This window comes from Alligator sinensis, unplaced genomic scaffold, assembly GCF_000455745.1.
Source record: "Alligator sinensis unplaced genomic scaffold, ASM45574v1 scaffold489_1, whole genome shotgun sequence".
Classification (NCBI taxonomy): Eukaryota; Metazoa; Chordata; order Crocodylia; family Alligatoridae; genus Alligator; species Alligator sinensis.
Genome location: NW_005841901.1, coordinates 2,095,370 through 2,115,582, shown reverse-complemented (window position 1 = coordinate 2,115,582; position 20,213 = coordinate 2,095,370). Strand labels below are relative to the sequence as shown.

The 20,213-nt window shown below is 39.0% G+C and overlaps 1 protein-coding gene across 1 annotated transcript in view; it reads right to left on the bottom strand.

The window, feature by feature from the left end:
- Window positions 1–20,213, bottom strand: part of CRIM1 (cysteine rich transmembrane BMP regulator 1) — a 359,396-nt gene that overhangs the window by 187,857 nt on the left and 151,326 nt on the right. The window contains exon 4 of the mRNA XM_025197632.1: window positions 19,672–19,792. Coding sequence (XP_025053417.1) covers window positions 19,672–19,792 — 121 coding nt within the window. The remainder of the gene's footprint in view (window positions 1–19,671; window positions 19,793–20,213) is intronic.

Genomic DNA, 20,213 nt, shown 5'->3' with positions numbered 1-20,213 from the left:
AGGCGGTCGGACTCGATGATCTATTGAGGTCCCTTCTGACCCTAGCATCTATGAATCTACGAATCTATGAATTCTACTGTTTTGACACCTTGGGCAGTCATTTACACCCAAGCAAAATAAGTATAAAATTACCATTTTGAGTTGGTAGTGCTTGACATCCATTTTCCATTGGTGATTATATATAATGCAAGGCAACAGAGAACTGGACCGTAATGGCCAGATCCTATTCCACCTAACAGATGTCTAAATGGCACTTTGCTATCTAAGTGCAATCCTATTCTATCTAACTTGAGTCCATGAAAAACCACAGAAACAAAATGGTGGGTGCAGCCTCACCACTTCCTATGACATAGCTTTAAGGCACAGAGAATGTATATTACACAAAGCCATGTTAACAGTTTTTCAGGGATTTGAAGAAGGTAGAATATGATCACTAACATTAGCAGAGGCTTTTTCACAATATGAAAGTTTTTCAGATCAGTCTCTAGAACCAGAAAGTACAGCTCAGATAAAAGGAAGGCAGATGTGTTCTCCCAATTTTCTTGCTCTTAAAAATGAACCAGCCAAACAAACAAACCAATGACCAGAGGAAAGGGAAGTCTCTTTCTTTGAAACTCATGAAGTATAGAGACATTATTATTGCTGTTTCTACAGCACTATCAACATATATTAAGCTGGACAGAAATTTACATTTAGCAGTTCCTGGCCTTAAGAGACAACATAATAAAGGAATACGCAGCCACAATACAAGACAAGACAAAATGAACAAGGAGAGCTCAGTGCTTATTACAGCTAAACAGATTCATGGAACAGGTACACAATTTTTCCTTAGTATGTAGATTTAAGTTCCTTGAAAAATTGGAGAATTCACTTGCCACCCTGTGAATAAATATGAATTTCAAAGCTAAAATAAATAGGAACTATATTTTATTATTTATTTTATTTGTATTATGTAAAGTAAATGAGTACTATATATCTAGCTGTGTTTACTATATGCTTCAAAAGAGGCATTATCATGAGCTCCCCAAATCAACCTATTTAGACAGAATCATTAGGCCCAGAGAGATTCTCAGACTCTTTTGGTCAGTAAGCTTCCACAAAGAACAGGAAGATGGCTTTCCTACTACCCCTTATCTCTCATTATCCCTGAAAGATACCACACCCAACATCAGGATGCAATAAAAGATTCGAAAAACTAGTCCTAGCAGATAGGTATTTAAAAGTTATCCCTTTCATCCCTTCCCCTGCTTAGTGATTTTTGTTAAGTTCTCCACTGGAGAACACATCTCTCAGATAAAATTAACAAGAACGGTGCAGTGAAGGTGAGCCATCTCAAAAGATTTTTTAAAATATTCTGTACTACCATACAGCATATAATCCCACAAAAATCTACATCCGTTACTGAAAGGCAAAGAAATTCTTGCAGAAAGCTACATAAATATTACATTTAAGAAGTTAAATCTACAGACAGTTAAATATGCAGAAATAAAGCTGAATGATCAAATGCCCTATTAGCATATTTTATTATGATTTATTTAATGATACAGTATAAATTGTAAGAGTACTGTTTGGTTTACACATGGTATGGACAAATATTGCGCACAGAATAAAAGAGCCATGGTCTATGGTAATGAGCAAAGAACTGGAAGATGAAAGACCTTGATTTTATTCACCACTGACTGACTACACTAACTCTAGAAGGTCAGTTAGCTTCTCACTGTCTCAATTTTTTATGTGTAAATACAGGTAAGGGGAAATTACTCACCAGTAATTCTCTTTGTTGTAGTCCTTTCCTCTGACACTACAGAAAGACAGTAGGGACAATTGGCATTATGGCTCCCCCTACCTAGAAGCAAGAGAGCAAAGGATGTATGATAGCGAGCTCCCTATAAACGGTCCAAGTCAGTCCCTCCCCTCTTTCAATTAAATACAGAAAATGAAGATAGAAAATATATAAAGAATAGAAATGCCAAGATAACACTCAGGAGGGCAGACTGGGAAATGAGAGAACTTTGACAAAGAGAATTACCAGGGAGTAATTTTCCCTTGTTCCTCTTCTCCCATCCTATGGAAAGACAGCAGGGACAAGTGGCAGATGTAACAAGCAGCACCCCTCTGGAAAGGCTTATCATAACTTGCTACTTTAACATCTTTAGCCAAAGGAGACACACTTAACAGGAAGAAGGTTCAGCTTGTAGTTTTTAAGTAAAGTGTGTGGGCAGTTTTACATATTTTACAATAGATTACTTAGCCCTTACGCTCCAGGAAAGAGAGATATTTCCAGAGGAATGAGTTCTGACAATCAGGGGACAAGTCTTGTTCGGCCATAACATAGGTTAGACAAGTATGCTCCTCAATCCATCTAGCAAAGAGAGCCTTGGGGTAGCAATAAAAACAGAAAATAACATTTTCTCAATGTCAAGAATAAAAAGCAAATAAAAATTCAAAACAATTATTTCCAAAGAACTGGTTGTTTGTCTAGAGAGATGACTGGATTAGGATAGGGGTAGAAATATATTGCTCATTGATCTGAAATTCTATATTCACTTTAGGACTAGACTCTGGAGGACAGTATAGTTTTAACCCCATCCAGAGAAAACTGCAAAAGAGAAGAATAAGAAAGCTAGGAAGCCTGGTTTCCCAGTCTCCTGGCTTAAAGTTGCTGCCATTAGTATACACTTCAGAGTAAGCAGCTTCATAGAGAGAGATGTCTAGTTTATTTTATGTATGTTTTGGCCCATCCAGTATAACATACATGTGCGTTCCAACAGTATATTAAACCATTATGAGTGGCATCCTCTTCTTCATCAATTGTTCAAAGAGTAGGCCCATAAACACTTGAAGAACAAGGAAGAGATTTCACTAAGGAGTAACTAATTAAAGTAAGGTGATTTGCCACAATAAAAAAATATAAAAAACATTTAAAATATAGGAAAAGGAATAAATGGTTGTGCATCGAGTGGGTGCACAGACTGTAGAACAAGTAGTTATTTATAGCTGGAGCATGCTGAACCTTAATTTCTTGAAATTCCATATTTCTTTTTAAGGAAAAAATATACAAACCTACTGCTGTTGGTGTGAAATAAATTTGCTATATAGGAGTGTTAAGGTGGAAAGTTTTAAAGCAGACTTTTAAACAATCTTCAATCTCCCCAGATAGGCCTGCTGAGAAAGTTATCTAAGCACCTTCCATAATGTTAGCAATGAAAAAGGGGTGTGTTAGGAGTGGAAAGAAACCTTAGGAAATCTTGGGGTGATAGACAGCTGTCTCACTGCCAGGACCAAAATGGTTGGAAACCCTAGGATGAAGAGGCAATCAAAAGAGGCAGCAAACTTACCACTGTTTTATCTTGATGGATTTTTTTAAGTGCCCTTTGGAGAAGAGGAATAAGTGGAAGTGGTATCCCCATTTTGCACTCTAGTCCTATATAGCTTTAGCTGTGCAGAAGCCTATTCTTCCTTGGCTTATTACTTTGGGAACAAAATTGAGCAAGTTTGGTAAAACTGGTTGTGGCAAACTAGTCTATTGTGAAGGCACTCAACTCCCAAATGCTTTTCTATGAAGAACCTCAGCAGTTTAAATTATAATCCCCTGGGCAAGGGCCTGGAGGTTAACCCAGTCCACCTATAGACTGTTTTTTTCCTGGTACATAAATTGTTCTTAAGGTATAGGAAAGGGTCATTGTACAAGTTACTGGCATGACAGCAACAGGAGGAATGGAATTTATGCACTTTCTTGCCTTTATACACATATGCCATACTCACTATTTACATTAAAAGGGGCATAGACATTGAGAACCAAGCAATCTTGAGTAACAAGAGCTATGCAAATGTTTTTTTTTCTTATGAGATCAAAAACACAGAGTAAAGAGGAAGAAAGAATGGTATGTTCTCTAACAATTGAGTTGGGTAGTCTCATCCAAACACATTAGTCCCTGAATAAAAGGAGATGGGCGTGTGAAGGGAGGGAGGTGAACTACCTCTGTTGTATAAGTATCAGGGCCTGCCACCTGGAAGGAAGGAAAAGAAAATCAGAAAGAACACATGAAGCTGGCTTTGGAAACCACTGGCACAGAATGGACTGGACTGGTACAGATAAAAAAGATAATACTGAAGTTAATGACATATGTCCAGTGAAAGGCAACCTTGGCTAGACTTATATTAAGAAGCACGGTTATGTGCAAAATCTGCTGAAGAGATGCCACGGAGATTCTCCCTTAACTGATTTAGTAGTCTAGAATCTGGTACCAAGACCCTACTAGAAAACTCATTAAGCTGGCCTGAATATCAGCAAGGTGCATGTGTGCATGCATCTGCCCAGTGAAGAATCACTATCAAGGATACCAGAACCCTGGTGAAGACTGTGGAAGATAGAGAGGCCAGAGAAGAACTAAAAATGGGAACCCTAAAGACAATGTGGGAGAGTCAACAATAAATTAGGTAAATGTGAATATCAAGTTACATACATGCTTGAAATGGTGCTAAGGAAAAGAACTTTCCTTGTTGCAAAACGGAATGCAATACTTTCCCTTTTGAGTCAGAGACAAGATGGAGCGTAGCCTCCCCAACTCATTTGTGAACAATGAAATACTTGGAGGGGGAAAAAAAAGCTCTAGGTCATCTTTCTGCCAGTTAACTAAGTTAATATAATCTTTTCTTAGAAGTTCTAGAAAATTGACTAGGAAGCAAGAGTTCCCTGAGAATTTAAGGGGCAAAAAGTGACAGAGACAGATCTAAAAGCAATTTGGATGAACAGTCAAGTTTGACTACTTTCTGGAACCTTTTCATGCAGTTCTGGCCATCTCTTTTGTAGATTTCTGAAGATGACTGCCTTTTAACTGAAGTTGATTACATTTTTCATTAAAAGATTTCTGAAAGACACAACATTTTCCCTCCTAAAAACTGATATTTTTTTCCTTTTGGGTTTTTCTTTCCCTTTCTTCTTCCTTCCATTAAAAACATTTCTACCAGAAAAAGTAAAAAAGGTAGGAAGGGAAAGAGGAATATGGGAAAAAAAACCTTAAAATTTGGGAGAAAAAAAATCATAATTGTCCACTCATTCATTCAGGATGCTTTTTAATTGCTTATAGTTTTGGCAGTTTTTAACAGTAACTTATCAGGTGGGGTTCCAACTTTAAATGTATAAAAGATAAATTGCAAAGAAATAAAAATCATCATGTACCTAGCTAATAACCCAATCATAAAGGTAGCAGCACACCAAATGAAACTGAATAAAGATATGGATCCATTTGGTGTGATATAACAAATTGATATTTACCACCACCCTGGCATATGGTTTTATAAACATCACTTGTAAAATTTCCTATACTTAGAATAGACTCAGCTATGGAACATTTAACTATAGGATAATAAAGGATAATGATACATATAGCAAAAATTGCTTCCTTTATTTTTGCTAAGTAGGGAAGTAGTAAAACTAACATTTGCAATAAAAAAGACTTTTTGTAGGATAATTTAAATAATAGGATTACTTTCCCCAAGAACCTTGACTTTATAATATGGTGTCATTCAGGAATTTCTATGTGAGTTTTGACTCTCTCAACTATTCAGACAGTGTGACAGAAAAACTCACATTTCAGAACTGAAGAAAAACATTGTGTAAGGACATAATAGATAATGCTATACAAAATAATATAACTATATTACAAGCATCCGTTTCCTTTACTTCATTCACTTCTGGCTTTATGAGCTCCCTCTTATTAATTAATATGAAATCTGAGCCTCATACAAATGAGCACTCTCTTTAGATGGTCATCTATCAAGGAATTAAATATCACTTTTAGTAATTCACCCAATGACTAGAACTGTTTAATCATTGTCTAAAAGGAAAATAAGGAAAATAATGGAACAAAGCTTCACAAGATGACAATAGAAAACTACAGCAGGTGATCAATGATAGGTCTAGAATTCCCATGAATTTTTTTCAAAATAAAACACTCAAATATTACTACAGTGTTAGCAGTTATTACTAGATACTACCAGTTCATTTCTAAAAGTAGACTTAAAGAACACTCCAAATACTAGATTTAAATAGAAATGAAATAGTCATTTGGTGACATTTCAAATATTTTATGCTTAGTCAAAAATTGTATATTAATGACATCTTAAAAAGCCTACCAAAGTCCTGAACATCCATATTCATCCTCCACAAGCCTGCGTTGCTAAGAATTGAGTGACTAACATTATACAAACGTGGTCATTAATAGGTAGGGATTTCAATTCAGGTTATCAAGAGAGTCATTCATGATCTATCTCCCCTTATATGCCAGGCAACTGGGGGAAAAGATCACCACCACAGATTTACTGTGAAAACAATCCTTTTTGAAAAACACTGAGAAAAAAAATATAACAAAGATGTGATAAAACTGTGCCCTTTAAAAAATCATCCATGATATCCCTATTTTCTCTCTTGAGTTAGAAAGGCACTGCTGACAAATTCTAAAGATTTGATGTCAAATACTAAAGGTTGTATGAATACCTGCATCCTCTGTAAGATGTTAACTTATTGTTCATATAGCTTTAGTAGCTTATATGCTGTAAAAAAAAAAAAAAAAAAAAAAAAAAAAAAAAAGTATTTCCCTAAATATTTACCCAAAGAACGTTGTCTCCCTAGAATTAAGGCATTCATTTTATTTTAAAAATTAAGATAAGTAACCCAGAAAATAATCTGAGCAAGACTCTGCGAGTTCATCTTTCTAAGAAAGAACAACTGGTTTTAAATTCACCTTAGACTTAGCATTCCAGATGAATAAATAAATACTTTTATCAATCTCATGAAACATGGTTATTCAACTGATGATATAAACTCTGACTTTCTGAAATAGGCAATGGAATTTAAGTAGTATATTCATTTTTATATCTTTAATGTAGCGAATTACTGCGAAAGGTAGGCATGCCCCATTTATATAAACTACTTTTTATCTAGTTTATAATGAGGAAAATATTTAAAGGACATACATCTACTTCTTTCTAGAAACTTTCACTTCATTAAAGGAAGATTCCTTCCAGTTGGATTTTGTAGCTTATCAGAAAAATACAGCAAAATGATACTGACATTAAAGGTATAATGCAGCATAATATCTATAAAAATATATTCTATGCTATCTAAATATAATATACCTATTTGAAACAGTATTTTATACTAGATAAATGAGAAGCTAATGTTATTACAGTGAACAGAAAGGATCTCTGGCTATTTGTTGTTAAAAAAAAGGATGAAGTTTGATACAATAATATTTTAACTTTTAAATGTGTACCATTTTGAAACATGTATACCAGTCTGCCTCACCTTGTACAACTCCAGGTCAGTTCAAAGCAGTGCAGAGGCACTTTACTGTAGTGACAAGGTTCCCTGAGCCTTGGCACTGTGGCATGGCAACCTATCTTGTTCCACTCTGCTTTGAGCTGATCTAGAGCAGTGGTTCTCAATCTTTGGTACCTTACATACCCCTTGCCGATCAACGTGGCAAAAGTGAAACCGGAAGTCTCAGGGTGGGACTTCTGGTTTGGTGTCGTGAGCTGAGTCCCATTTTTTCCACCACGGCCAAGGGAAAAGCAGCCTGCGCGGGGCCTCCCTCCCTATCCCCTGGCACACTGACACTGGGGAGTGAAAGCCCCAGCACACCGGACACGGCAGGAGGGGCAGCAGCTGGAACTTCCGCCTGAGCAGGCAAAGACCAAAACACAGCACCTGCATACCCATTGCCCATGTCTTGTGTACCCATAGGGGTATGCATACCATGAGTTGAGAAAGACTGATCCAGAGCAGTGCACAGTGAGGCAAAGGCATTCTGCTACTAAGCATTTGGCTGGGGAAAGTTCACTACCATCCCAAACTTCTCCGGCACCTGGGAGGACTCGAGTTGCAGCTGTTTTTTGTACCTTTTCAGATTGGTGTGATCCTGGTCTCAGGAAGACATAAGGAGTATTTCCCTGTCACTTGACTCCTTCCAGTCCAGGAGTGGAGGGGAAGGGAAGCAAACAGGCATTAGTTCCTAACAGAAAATCTCTCCAGCAGGCATGATCTTTCTTGCTTAGTAAGATCTTTCCCTTGAATCAAGCATATTTACTGCGAGATGAATTTAACGAACACTTTTACACTCTTAATTTCTACATGGAGTGCAGGGATTCTCTCCGTAGAAACTGAATGTTTGTATGTGGCCTGAGGGTGTCATGTTTAAAGGGTACACATGATGCCTAAAAATGGTCTTTACTTGTTCAATATGACATAAAATAACAATGTACTTTTCCCTCTACTGTTACATATAGAGTATATTAATTAGGAAGCATGACACTCAAATATTTATGAGAGCAAAAAGGCTGAGTGAATCATCTGGCCTGCCCCTCTTCCACTCCTAAAATATTTCAAACCCAAATGAAATTATTTGGATCCTGGAGTAATACTACTGATGTACTGTGATAACAGAAGTACAAAAATATCCTTAAATGACTGATGAAAATGTTTGGATCATAGAATAGAAATGGCTGGTTTGATTTTTGCAACTTTGCAGAATCATAGAATAGAAATGGCTGGGTTGATTTTTTCAACTTTGGAGTAATTTTGTAAAGTTTCTGATATCCTTCTAAAGCAGGGGTAGCCAACCTGAGGCTCCAGAGCCACATACAGCTCTTCAGAAGTTAATATGCACCTCCTTGAATCTTTGCACACACACAGTGACCAGCTTATTTGGAAATAAAAAAAACTTGTCTGTCTATAATCAGTAAGATTTGGAGAGAACCAGGGTTTTCAGTATGTTCCTGACTTCATTTTTAGTTATAAAACAGTTCTCAAGAAAGTTGAGAGAAAATTTAGCATTGGCATTTGTTCTAGTTTAATGTTAGTTTTTCTCCTAATCCAGCTGTTTATGGGTGGCTGCATTAATCAATTTGATTTCCAGTACTTAGTCAACATATGGCCCTCCACAACATGACTTTATAGATGGAAAAAGGGAAAATAGTTTTAAAAAAACCCCAAAACCTAAACTAAAATGTTTTTTCTTGGGAATATGGAATATACAAAATATATGATGATGGTTATTTTATATTAGTCATTTAAGATGTCCAGCATTACACATATGTGCTTTTGAAATATAGTTTAATAATGCTGTCCATTAGCAAAAATATGGTTTCTGGTACCCTGTCCCCAAATGTTCAAAGTCAACAATATTTGGACCGAAAGACCAATCCTAATTTTATTTTGCATTTAAACAGATTTTCTCTTTTAACACGAAAAAAAACAAAAAATGTAACAATACAAAATGAAAAAAAAACCCCACAAGTAGACAATTATATGTATAATATAGCTACATACAAGAAATGCAAGGCAAGTCACCTAAACTCTATCATCCCACACACATACACAAAATCTGTCGGATAACCTTTAATAGCTTATGCTGCTTTGGTATTTTGAATAGGAAATAATTAGTAGATAGAAGATTTCTGGCTTGATTCTGATTATATGAATAAAAGTGATATTTGGTCTCATCTAAAACTATTGGGATTGAATGGAAAAAATACTGCTCCTTGCTCATCTCTTTGAGAAACCCTGCCTTAAATCTTTAAAGTCTATTTCCTAACATGAGTTATGTCTGAAAACATCAACCCCACTTCCTGACCAAACATTTGACCAATAATAAAAAAATCATTAAAAGATTCCTGCAAAATCTCAGGATTTTCTAGACACCCTAATTTTAAGGGCTAGAGAGCCTGGGGAGCAATACCATATATCTACATGGACCACTTTTAAAATTAAAAAAAAAACATAAGGTTTAGCAACTATGTTAGTTGTGGCCCCTTCCTTCCTTAATTTTCAAAATTCACTGATTCTTAGTTAAATACAACTATACAAATGATGTGGCTCCATGCAAAGATCATGTCCATGGACTGCCCTGTGGAGTGGATCAGGCCCATAGACCATCCCCATATATTGGTAACTTTCTGTACCTATGTGATTTTAGTAAACTATTGAGCTAATATTAGTAGAACCAACAAAGTATGAATGAGATCTACAGCTTTTGACATGAATGTACTGCATGGGCAATGACTGACAGTTTCTGAGCCCTGTTTCCAAACCAGAGTGCTTGTTCTCATTTTGTTTCTTTTCCCCCCTTTTTTAAAAACAATAATTTATTGAGCATATTAGTATTTTGGGGATACAGCGAAATGTACTAACCAGCTGCTTATGTCCTTCTCCAAAATTACAGCATATTTGTGCAGACACTGCAAGAGCTATTATTAAGTAGATAAAGGGCTAGGGTATTGACCCAGCAGCACCATGGTGACTCTAGTTTGCTTCAACTGCTGGAGAAAGGAGAAAACAACTTTCCTTAATATAAAGTGGATTGAATTAAGATAAATTTCCACTGATATGTTTAAATTGTGTGAGAGGTAGTATAAGTAAGGGACTACAATTTGAGAGAAGGGATTAAAGGGGGAGGAGGAGAGAGATTAAAGGAGAGAGGACTGGACTAGTACAACAGCTGAAGGATCAGAAGCAATGATGCACCCCAGCCATAGGTTTTAAAACCAGAAGGTCTACTGATCATCTAGTCTGACCTCCCATACAACAAAAGTCACTGCATTTCAGTTACGCTTTTATTGAGCCCAGTAACTTGTGTCCGACTTAAGTGTACATGCCAGGAAAGATCTTAACTGTTGATCTGAATATATCAAGAGACATCGAATCCACCACTTGCCCTTGTTAATCATCACCCTCGCTGTTAAAAATCTATGCTGTGTTACAGCTTTCTCTGCTAAATTAAATACTGCTTTTTTTTTTTTTTTTTTTTTTTTTTTTACAGGTTATCTTCTCTGTGAAGGTATTTCTTCATCAAGACAACACTGGGTTTTGTTTTTCACAAGTTAAACAGATTGAGCCTTTTCACCTCATGTTTTCTCCAGCCTTTAAATATTTTTGAGGCTCCTCTTTGCATCCTCTCTAATTTTTCTACATCTTTTCGTGACACAAGGCCTGTGATGCAGGATTGTCTCACCAATGCTAAACACAGAGCTAAAATTAACTCCATGCTCCTACTTACCAAGCCCATTAATGCAGTTGAAGTTCACATTAGCCCTTTGCACTAGAAGCTCAAATTGCTTTTCTTAAGATTTTTTCACAAACTGCTTTTGAGGATACAGTCTACCATTTTTAAGTATGATCCGCATTCTTTTTTCTTAGATATATGGCATTGCATTTGGCTGTATTAAAAAGCATTTGTGTGAATGACAAATCAATTTAAACACTCAGAAGTACTTTGTGTAATGAACATTTGTTCATTATTACTTATCTTTCCAATCTCTGTGTCATCTTCATTTTTTTTTTAAATCAGCAGTGATTTATTAATTACTTCCACATATTTAAAAAGTGCTCTTAAGCCCATTCCATTATGGTTCCTAGGGCTGCGCGAAGCTTAGGTCACTGATTCGATTCAGTGGAGATTCGGCCCGATTTGCCAGCTGAATCTCTGAATTGAATCGGGAGACCCTTTAATCTCTCCAAATCGAATTGGAACCCTCCAAATCAATTTGGAGAGATTCGATGATTCAGACACAGACACAGCTTTAAATGTTTTTTCTACATACCTCAAGGTACCAGGCACCTTGTGAATGCTGATATGCTGAGGCAGATGGAGTATCCCACAGAAGCGTGGCGGGGGTCCCCAGCAGGCTCAGAGGCAGAGCCAGAAGTGGACCAGAAGCACTTCTGGTCCACGTCCAGGTCCGCCGCAGAGCGCACAGGGGACCCTCCCCCCAACCTGCTGGGTCTGGGGGGGACACCCAAGGTTCCCCCACAGCCGATCTCCAAGCCAGGATGGTGCGGGGGGTACCCCGTGTGCTTGGTAGTGGACCCAGAAGTCAACCAAAAGTACCTCCAGTCCACTTCTGGGTCTGCCACTGAGCATGTGGGGGGGGCCTTCCACCGTGCTCCTATGGGATGCTTCATCCGCAACGCCACTGCAGCATTCATGAGCTGTGCCTGGTACCTCGAAGTATGTAGAAAAAAACATTTAAAACTGCGTCTATAGCAGAATTGCTGATTCTCTGAACCAGTATCGAATCTTCATATTTGGATTCGGCCAAATCGAATCGGGACAGTGATCCAAATCAATGAATTGAATCACTGTCCACCAATTCGGGCCAAATCCAAATCTGAATCAAATACGGCCCATTTCGCACACCCCTAATGGCTCTCTATTAGCAATAGTTTTTAAAGATCAGTCAGACTACCAATTCTTAACCCATTTATGGCATGCGATATTAATGTTCTATAGTGTTAATTTTTTTAAAAACACCTTTTTAAAATGTCTAATTATATTACAGTTACTTTGGTTCACCAACCTTTAGGGTACATACAGACATTTGGGATAGTTAGAGGAAGGCTAGATCGAGTTAACTATGGCCACCCTATCTAAGTTTAGTTGAGGCGGGGGACCTATGGGGGGGGGAATTGTGGGGGGCAAGCAGAGGTGTTGGTGGGGTCTGGGAGGGTTTGGCGGGATCAGGGGGGTTAGTGGGGTCTGGAGGAATTGTGGGGGTTGGCAGGACTGGAGAGGTTTTCTGATCCTGCCAGAGAAGGAGCAGAGAACTGAAAAGGTTAAATCAGTAACCAGGGAAGAAAAAGAATTATGCTGTTGTCACTGTTTTAGAGAGGCAACTCTAAAACAAATCATTGCATGATGGTTACTAAATATTTTTTTCAAATGAAGTATTATATGAAGTCATATGATATATAGGAACCAATTCTTCCAATAGCAAAAAACAGGAAAAAATGTCTCCGAGTACAACACATAAAGAAAATACCACAGCTACAGCTTGTCAACTTTTTGGTGACACATCACTTGGGCAGAAAAAAAACAAAAAACTTATTTGCAAAAATCAAAACTTTCTCTTAGAAAATACTGATTTTGATAAAATTTTGCTTAGAAAAAATGGGAGAAAAAGTATATCTAGAGCAGAATATTTCAGTTTTACATTCTGAAATTTATTTTCCTTTAGAAATGTATATCAAAATAATAAAAGTGGAAATTGATGCATTTTATTTTTCAAACAGCTATATGTATAACCTCTGACATCTAACGAGTACTATATTCCCTTTAAAAATTCTGAGATGGAAAGCTAGCATTCCAAAAATGTCTTGGGGGTGAAATCTGTACTTTTTTTTTCCTTCTTAAATGCAGAGAGATGGAATGAGACAACATTCAAAGAAGGGTGAGTTTTATACCCTGGACATACCACAGAAAACCCACCAACAGCTGCTCTAAAGTACAGCTATAGGATTCTGCAAAGGCAGGTGACAGTCAAATGCTGGTATACATGATGGCAAGCCTTGTGCAGGTAGGTCTCAATGTACCTAGAGTCTGCAAAGCAAAGGGTTTTAACAACAGTACCAACTTATAATCAGTGAAGCATCCAATGTAAACGCAAATATAAAAATATCCACTGTTGTTAAAGCTAAGTTTCCATTGCAAAAGTAGATCTCTCTCCTTTTAAATGATACATGTATTTGTAGTCCTGCTATGTCACTTGATCTTATTCCTGTTACCTTTCCAGGGCAAAGTACTCCACATCAAAGGAATCTTTGGGAAGCTGCAGAGGGACCAATGATTCTTGTTCTGACAGGATTACATTTAATGTTCATTTATTCCTTTTCACTTTATTTCCATTTGGTATTGGCGTTTCTCTTAAATTGCCCATATAAAGGGAACATAAAGAAAAGCCAAGATGTTTGGCCCCCTAGCATCAAGTTCCTGTTTCTAATCCCACCCTCAGTGAATTAAACTTAATAGTCAAGCCCCCCCCCCCCCACACACACACCTATATAGAACCCTTCTAAAGGATTTGCAAGACTAGAAGAACTATTCCCAACTGGCAATACCTTCTATCTCATAATGCAAAATAAATCAATTAAATCCGCTCCCTTTTGAGTGAAATATTTGGAGATCTAAGACAAGTGGTATATTTCAGGGTGCAAGGGCTGAAGCAATCTTTTATTTTAATGTTAATGTTAATTCGTACCATAATTGTCCACCGTGTCTGTAATGCTTCATTAAAAAAAAAAAAAAAAAAAAAAATCAACCTGGCACTATGCACCAACTTCCCAAACATTTTCCCACTCACTGAATCACTGTCTGCCATTCACTAATGTATATAGTTTTTATTTTTAGACGTAGTGGAAGGTTAATTCAGATCTGGTCAATCATTTATGCATACCACACTTCAGTTAAGGCTACACATCAGGAAAGCAAAGAGATCCCTACATTTAGTTATTTTATTTAAAATGCAAAATGAGTTGACAATTGCTAAAGATACTTCTAAGGATAATATTTTTTAGGTCTGTTCCATCCCATTTCCTGAAATAGCCTCACAGGGCTCCTGACTCCCAAAATAGCATATCATTCCACACCTTTTCTGACCAGTTAGAAACAAACATGCAAGACAGAAGTCTCTCTCCTCCCACTTAAATGAGTCAACCGTCTGCCAAGTCATTGATTTAAATTCATCTATCGATCTACCCCCAAGTTTAGTATTCCAGGTGCTCTTTAACTGTACTATCACTGAGCTTGCATTAACTGACGTGCTGCTGCTAAAATAAATTATAGTTCTTGAAAGAAAAGTCTATATTCAATTAAATACATATCACGTTTTAAGAAAGCAAAAGAAGTAAATTGTTTATTTCATGCAAATAGTACCAGATTTTGTGAAATTTCTAAACCCAGAAATCTATATTAGGTCATGTCTTTATGACATTTTCATACAATGATAAAAGTTGGGGGGAGGTTCAGGCTCCCAAAAATGTCTCAATTGGAAGAGTTATACATTTTGTAATTTTCCACAGGATTTAAGCCTGCAGAAAAGACACACAGAGGTTAATTTTAACAAAACAAGTTAAGAAAAAGATTTGGCCTGTTCCTTATGACCCCAATTCAACAAACCAAAAATGTGTTTACAAGTCTATGTTGAGTCCCACTGACTTCAGTGCAAGTCGAATATACATTTTTGTTGCATCAAGGCTTATAACTATGTTAATCTTTGCTACAGAGCAGTGGTACTCAACCTTTTGGCCCCATGAGCCAGATGAGTGTTACAGGGATGGTCCATAGGTCAGACCAAGTCCTGAATGCCAGGATTGGGCCGGCGGGTTCAGCACTGCCACCTCCATGCCCCGTGCACTGGGATTGGGTGCCAGGGGCCTGATGTTGCCTCTTCCTGTTCCCTTGCACTAGGATTGAGACCTGAGGGCCTAGCGCTGCCCCTTCCCAGCCCCCCACATTGGAACTGGGCCCTGGTAACTGTCACAACCCAGTTAATCAGTGCCCATGCCACTAGCAAGAGATACTATTCACACAGTAGTCAACTAAGGGTTAAAAGAAATCCTTGCCAGAAACTCCTGAAACAAAATCCTGGCGGAGAGCTGTATATAATTTATGCCCACGTCACAAACAAGAAACGAAACTTAAGACTGGTCAGGGTGAAAGGGGATAGCCCTGCCATAAATCCCTGCAATTGGTCAAGAAACAAGCGTAAGCCCCTCATCATAACCTCATACATAGCAGGCAGAAAACCCAACCCACTTCCTTGTAACCTGATAGCAACCTGAGAGCACAAAGAACTGCTGCTTGCCAGAAAATTAAAGATTCCACATAACGGTTCATCATTGGGTATCTCCGTCAGACACCTCTGTCTATAAATAGTTTAGCAGTTTCCGCCCAAGGCGGAGAACCCCGGAGAAATCTCTGAGGAGAGACCTAAGTCCATCACTAGAGTAACTTGGCAGTCTGATCAGCTGTCAATGACTCCCCATCATCGTAAATCTTGGCGTACCAAAGCCCTGCAGGCACGATAGCACGTTTTCGGCACCACGTCCGTCATTGCTTGGCTGTAACCCGTACGTTGGACTATAATCGATGCAACTGTAACGGAACAAAGGCTCAGCCTGCGTCGCACGTCACTATCTGGGCGACGTAAGTAAACAATCTCCTGCAACCAACACGCGTCTGTGCCTGGTTAATTCCACTCCATCCATTAATTACCCGTCTGTCAGGTGAAAGTTTTACTGCTCCGGTGGGGGGGGTCAGAAAGCAGCTGCCGGCCGGCTGCTCTGATCTCCGACAGTAACCAGTGCTGTTCTTGTGTGCTGAGATTGGGCCCTGGGACCAGGCACCACCCTTGCCTGGCCCTGCACACTGGGATAGTGCACCTGATCCAGTGCACAGAACTGGAGGCTCCCCTTGGTTCTGAAAATTTAGCAGCAGGGAACTGGTGCCACCTGTTTCCTGCCACCATATATCTGGACCCACAAGGGACCCCGCAGGCCAGAAGAGACTGCACCACAGCCAGATTTGGTCCATGGACTGGGGGTTGAGCACTCCTGCTATAGAGGGATGACAGTTCCAGGCCAACTTTTGATTCTATCTAAAATAACTTCTACACTTTGTTGTCACCTCCCTAGCTTCACTACCCAGACAGGCTCCGTAACCTCTGCAATCCTGCTTCCCTAAATACAGCTTCATGAGGATCTGACACCAGCTACCTCTGATGCACTACACTTCAGCACAACAGTTTTAGTACAGTGGACAGATGCATTTTTCTGGGATTGGCCTCACTCTAGCAAATTTCACTTCTTGGGGTCCTTCTTTTTTACATTTAAATGGTGCAAATATGAACCACTGGTGGCTTAATAGTCAAACTGCACTATGGTTTCAATGTAGTGGCATGCACAACTAATTTCATTTGAGGTGCCTGATACTAACTAGTAAATTGTCTTAATAAGTAACATAAAATCCAGAACCCACTGCTCAATCCCAATTAGCTAAGCCAGGCACTTGGCTGATAGACAACTGGCTGAGACTCTGCCCTAACCTAGATGTGCAGCTTCTTATGTGCTCCTTCATAGAATCTTATATACAGCATCCCTACTTCCAAGGTAGGGATGCAAAATCTATCTGCAAAAGAAGGAAGAAAGGTTAATGAAACAGGAATCCACATATCATACTGGGCCAAAATCTGCAATTATAACATTGAAAGTCCAGAGTACATTCAGAGTTCAAATGTTTACTCATGTGTGTGAATAACGGAGGGAAAAAAACTGACCCTTCCTGTACATGTTGAGATGTGTGGGAGGGAAATATCAGTGAACGAGCAGGGGAACATTCACTGAACAATGAAGAAAAATATAATTTATTTAAAATGCAATATTTAAAAATAACGTGTTTTAAGCATGGCTACTAAAATATAGTTAAAATAATAAATACATTTCTATTGAAATGATTATAGTTATTTTTTAACTTAGGTAGACAATGAGGCTACAATACAACTAGTTTCCTTTTCATTTCTGTTTTCATAAATGACTTAAAACTTCGTATACTTTTTTTTTTTTTTTTCATTTTCTTGATATTGACTGAAACAGGTACTACATAGCAACAACAGCACGTGACCATATAAATAAAGATGTATACTTAACACATGGACCTAAAGAACATGAGTGTCACAGGAGCCTGAGGTTCTCTGTTCCTTTAAGAGGGAAAGTAGCCCAGCTATGGAGCTCTGCAGGCTAGGCAGAGGGCAGCAGCTGCCAGTTGCCAGGGCAACAGGGCTACTGACGCAATTTGCTGGGCTGGCTGCTGTCTGCTGACAGGATATAGGCAGGGCCCTTGCAGCATATAAGCCCAAGGCTGGGGCTATCAGAGGAGTCTCTCTCTGGCTGCCACAGAGGAAGGAGCTCCTGTCCAGGGGAGCCACCCAGGCATGCTGGGCTGACTGTTTGCTGCCTGTAGGAATGCTAAGGCTTGGAGAGTTCACAAGGAGACTATGCTGGGAGGTACACTGGCACAAGGGGAGAAAGAAGGCTTGCCCTCTTAGAGGAACAGAGGGCTGCTTTCTATGTTGTGGTTTACGTTACAGCCCAGGGGCTTATGATTTATGTTACTGTTTTACTGGTGGTTTGGGATAAGGCTGAAAGGGGAGGTAAGGCGGTCTCATTAGTGCCCAGGGGGCATATGATTGCCTTGAGCCCTGCTGGGGGCAGGCTCAAACAGAGGGGCCAGGGGACCAGGAGACAGGGACCTGGTCTAGAAGGGACAAAGTCCAGGTCTGATTCAGTGGGCCTAGGCTAGAAGGCATAATGAGATTAAAGGGGGAGACGCCAAGGAGGCTGAAGCCCCAACAGAGAGAATGACATACCGGTAACACCCATGAGGCATGGTAAAGGGAAGGATTTGGAGCCACACAATTACATCACAAGGCTTTGGGTGACTGGACCACAGCTGACTACATAGGTCCAGCCAGGGGCCTGCTACCAGTGAGGACTACTAGGGTGCTGGGGACCCTAGTGGAGTCCCCTAGTGGGGACCCTTTGTGGGCTACACAAAGGTCTATGGGCAGCCTCCTTATTAATTTATATTTCCATCAAGGCATGGCAGACAAGACAGGAGAGCACACTTGGGGCAGAGCAGGGCATGGTCACAGAGCCACCAGGGGGTGCCACAGTCACCCCTGGGACCCCAACACATTACGAGTTTGCTTCTCTAACCCTTAGAACAGAGCTTTCCAAACTTTTCATGTTGGTGACACACTTTTTAGACATGCATCATTTCGCGACACAGTAATTTAGTTCTGGGGGAGGGGCCAAGGGAAGCAGACGCGAGTAAGGGAGCTCCGCGGTGCCCTTCCGCAAAATTTTCTGCATTTCGCGCGACACACCTACACACTGCCGCCAACACACTAATGTGTCGCGGCACACAGTTTGGAAAGCTCTGCCTTAGAATTTTAAAATTCTCTCTCATATCAGATGTGAGAGGATATGACATGTGGTACTGGGTGAAGACTTTGGTAGACTTGGCTTGCTACTGGAAATCCTTTCTGTTTTGGTCTTAATTTTTTACGTCTATCTAAGCTTTTCTGGCTCAAAGCAATATGTGCTCACATTGACATATTTTGGACCTGTGTTTTAAGTGCCTCTTTTTTGGTACTGCAAGTGAATATAACTTGCTACTAACAATAACATTTTGTACAGGACTCCACAAAACAACCAAACTTTTAAATGACTTCTTTGTTCTGAAGTGTTTTAAATCACAAAGGTCATAAAGTACACCTATTATTTGAACAGTTCTGGGAGGAAACTTCTACTTTCACAGAGCTCTTGAAAACCTCCCTATGATGGTCTATCTTTGGGTATGTATAGGCACAAATATTTTCTTTTGCTTTAATTGGGTAGGATTTATTCTTTGGTACCATCTTTTGGAATGCCCTAAACAACTTCTACATTGTTAGATCAAATAACTTCACCCGTTTCATAAAATGATTTGCATTTGGTCAACTAAACTCTGATTATCCTACCTATCCAATTACACTACCTATCTGATTAATTTGATAACTATGAATATTTGTAAAATACCTAAGAAGAATTTTGTTTCAGAGACTTCACTAGACTTAAATCATCAGGTTTCATAAACTTCTAAGTTTGTAACCAATATCATCTGAATACTAAATATATGTAATATGTTGGTTGCCACCGTATTATTCATTAGCCAGATTCATTTGCTATTACAGCTAGTTTCAGTATCTATGTTTAGAATATCGAATTTAATACCACACAGTATAAAAAAAGTGAGACACAGAAAATGAATTTTTAACAAATCAAAATCAGACACAAACCTTGTAGGCAGAGTACAGCAACCATCAGCAGTCAGCCTGACTTGGGTTTCATAGCTATCCAGGGGGCAAACGACTTGCTGAACAGGAGGGCATTCCACTGTGCTGCAATCCACGCTGAAAACTGAAGGAGCAGGGGGAAAAAGAAGCAAATGAGAACTCTAATTGTTTCTTTTCCTGATGCTTTCTAAAACATAAAGAGCTAACATTCACTCTTTTTATCTGGGCCAGAAAAGGTTCTTCATAAATAGTACTACAAAACAATTCTAATATCATAGGAAATTAGAGCTGGAAACTACCACATGAGGTCAGGTAGTCCAGCTCCCTGCTCAAAGCAGAAACAACCCTGACTTACCACCCCAGCCACACATCTAATTTGGTTTTGAGAATTTGCAGATTTGGCAATTCTATAGTTTCTCTAGGTATCTGGTCTGATCCTCTGAGTAAAAAAAAGTTCTTCCAAATCTCCAACCTAAAATTCCTCTGCTACAGCTTCAGGCCACTGTTCCTAGTCCTGCCCCTTATGGCCACAGACAATATTCTTT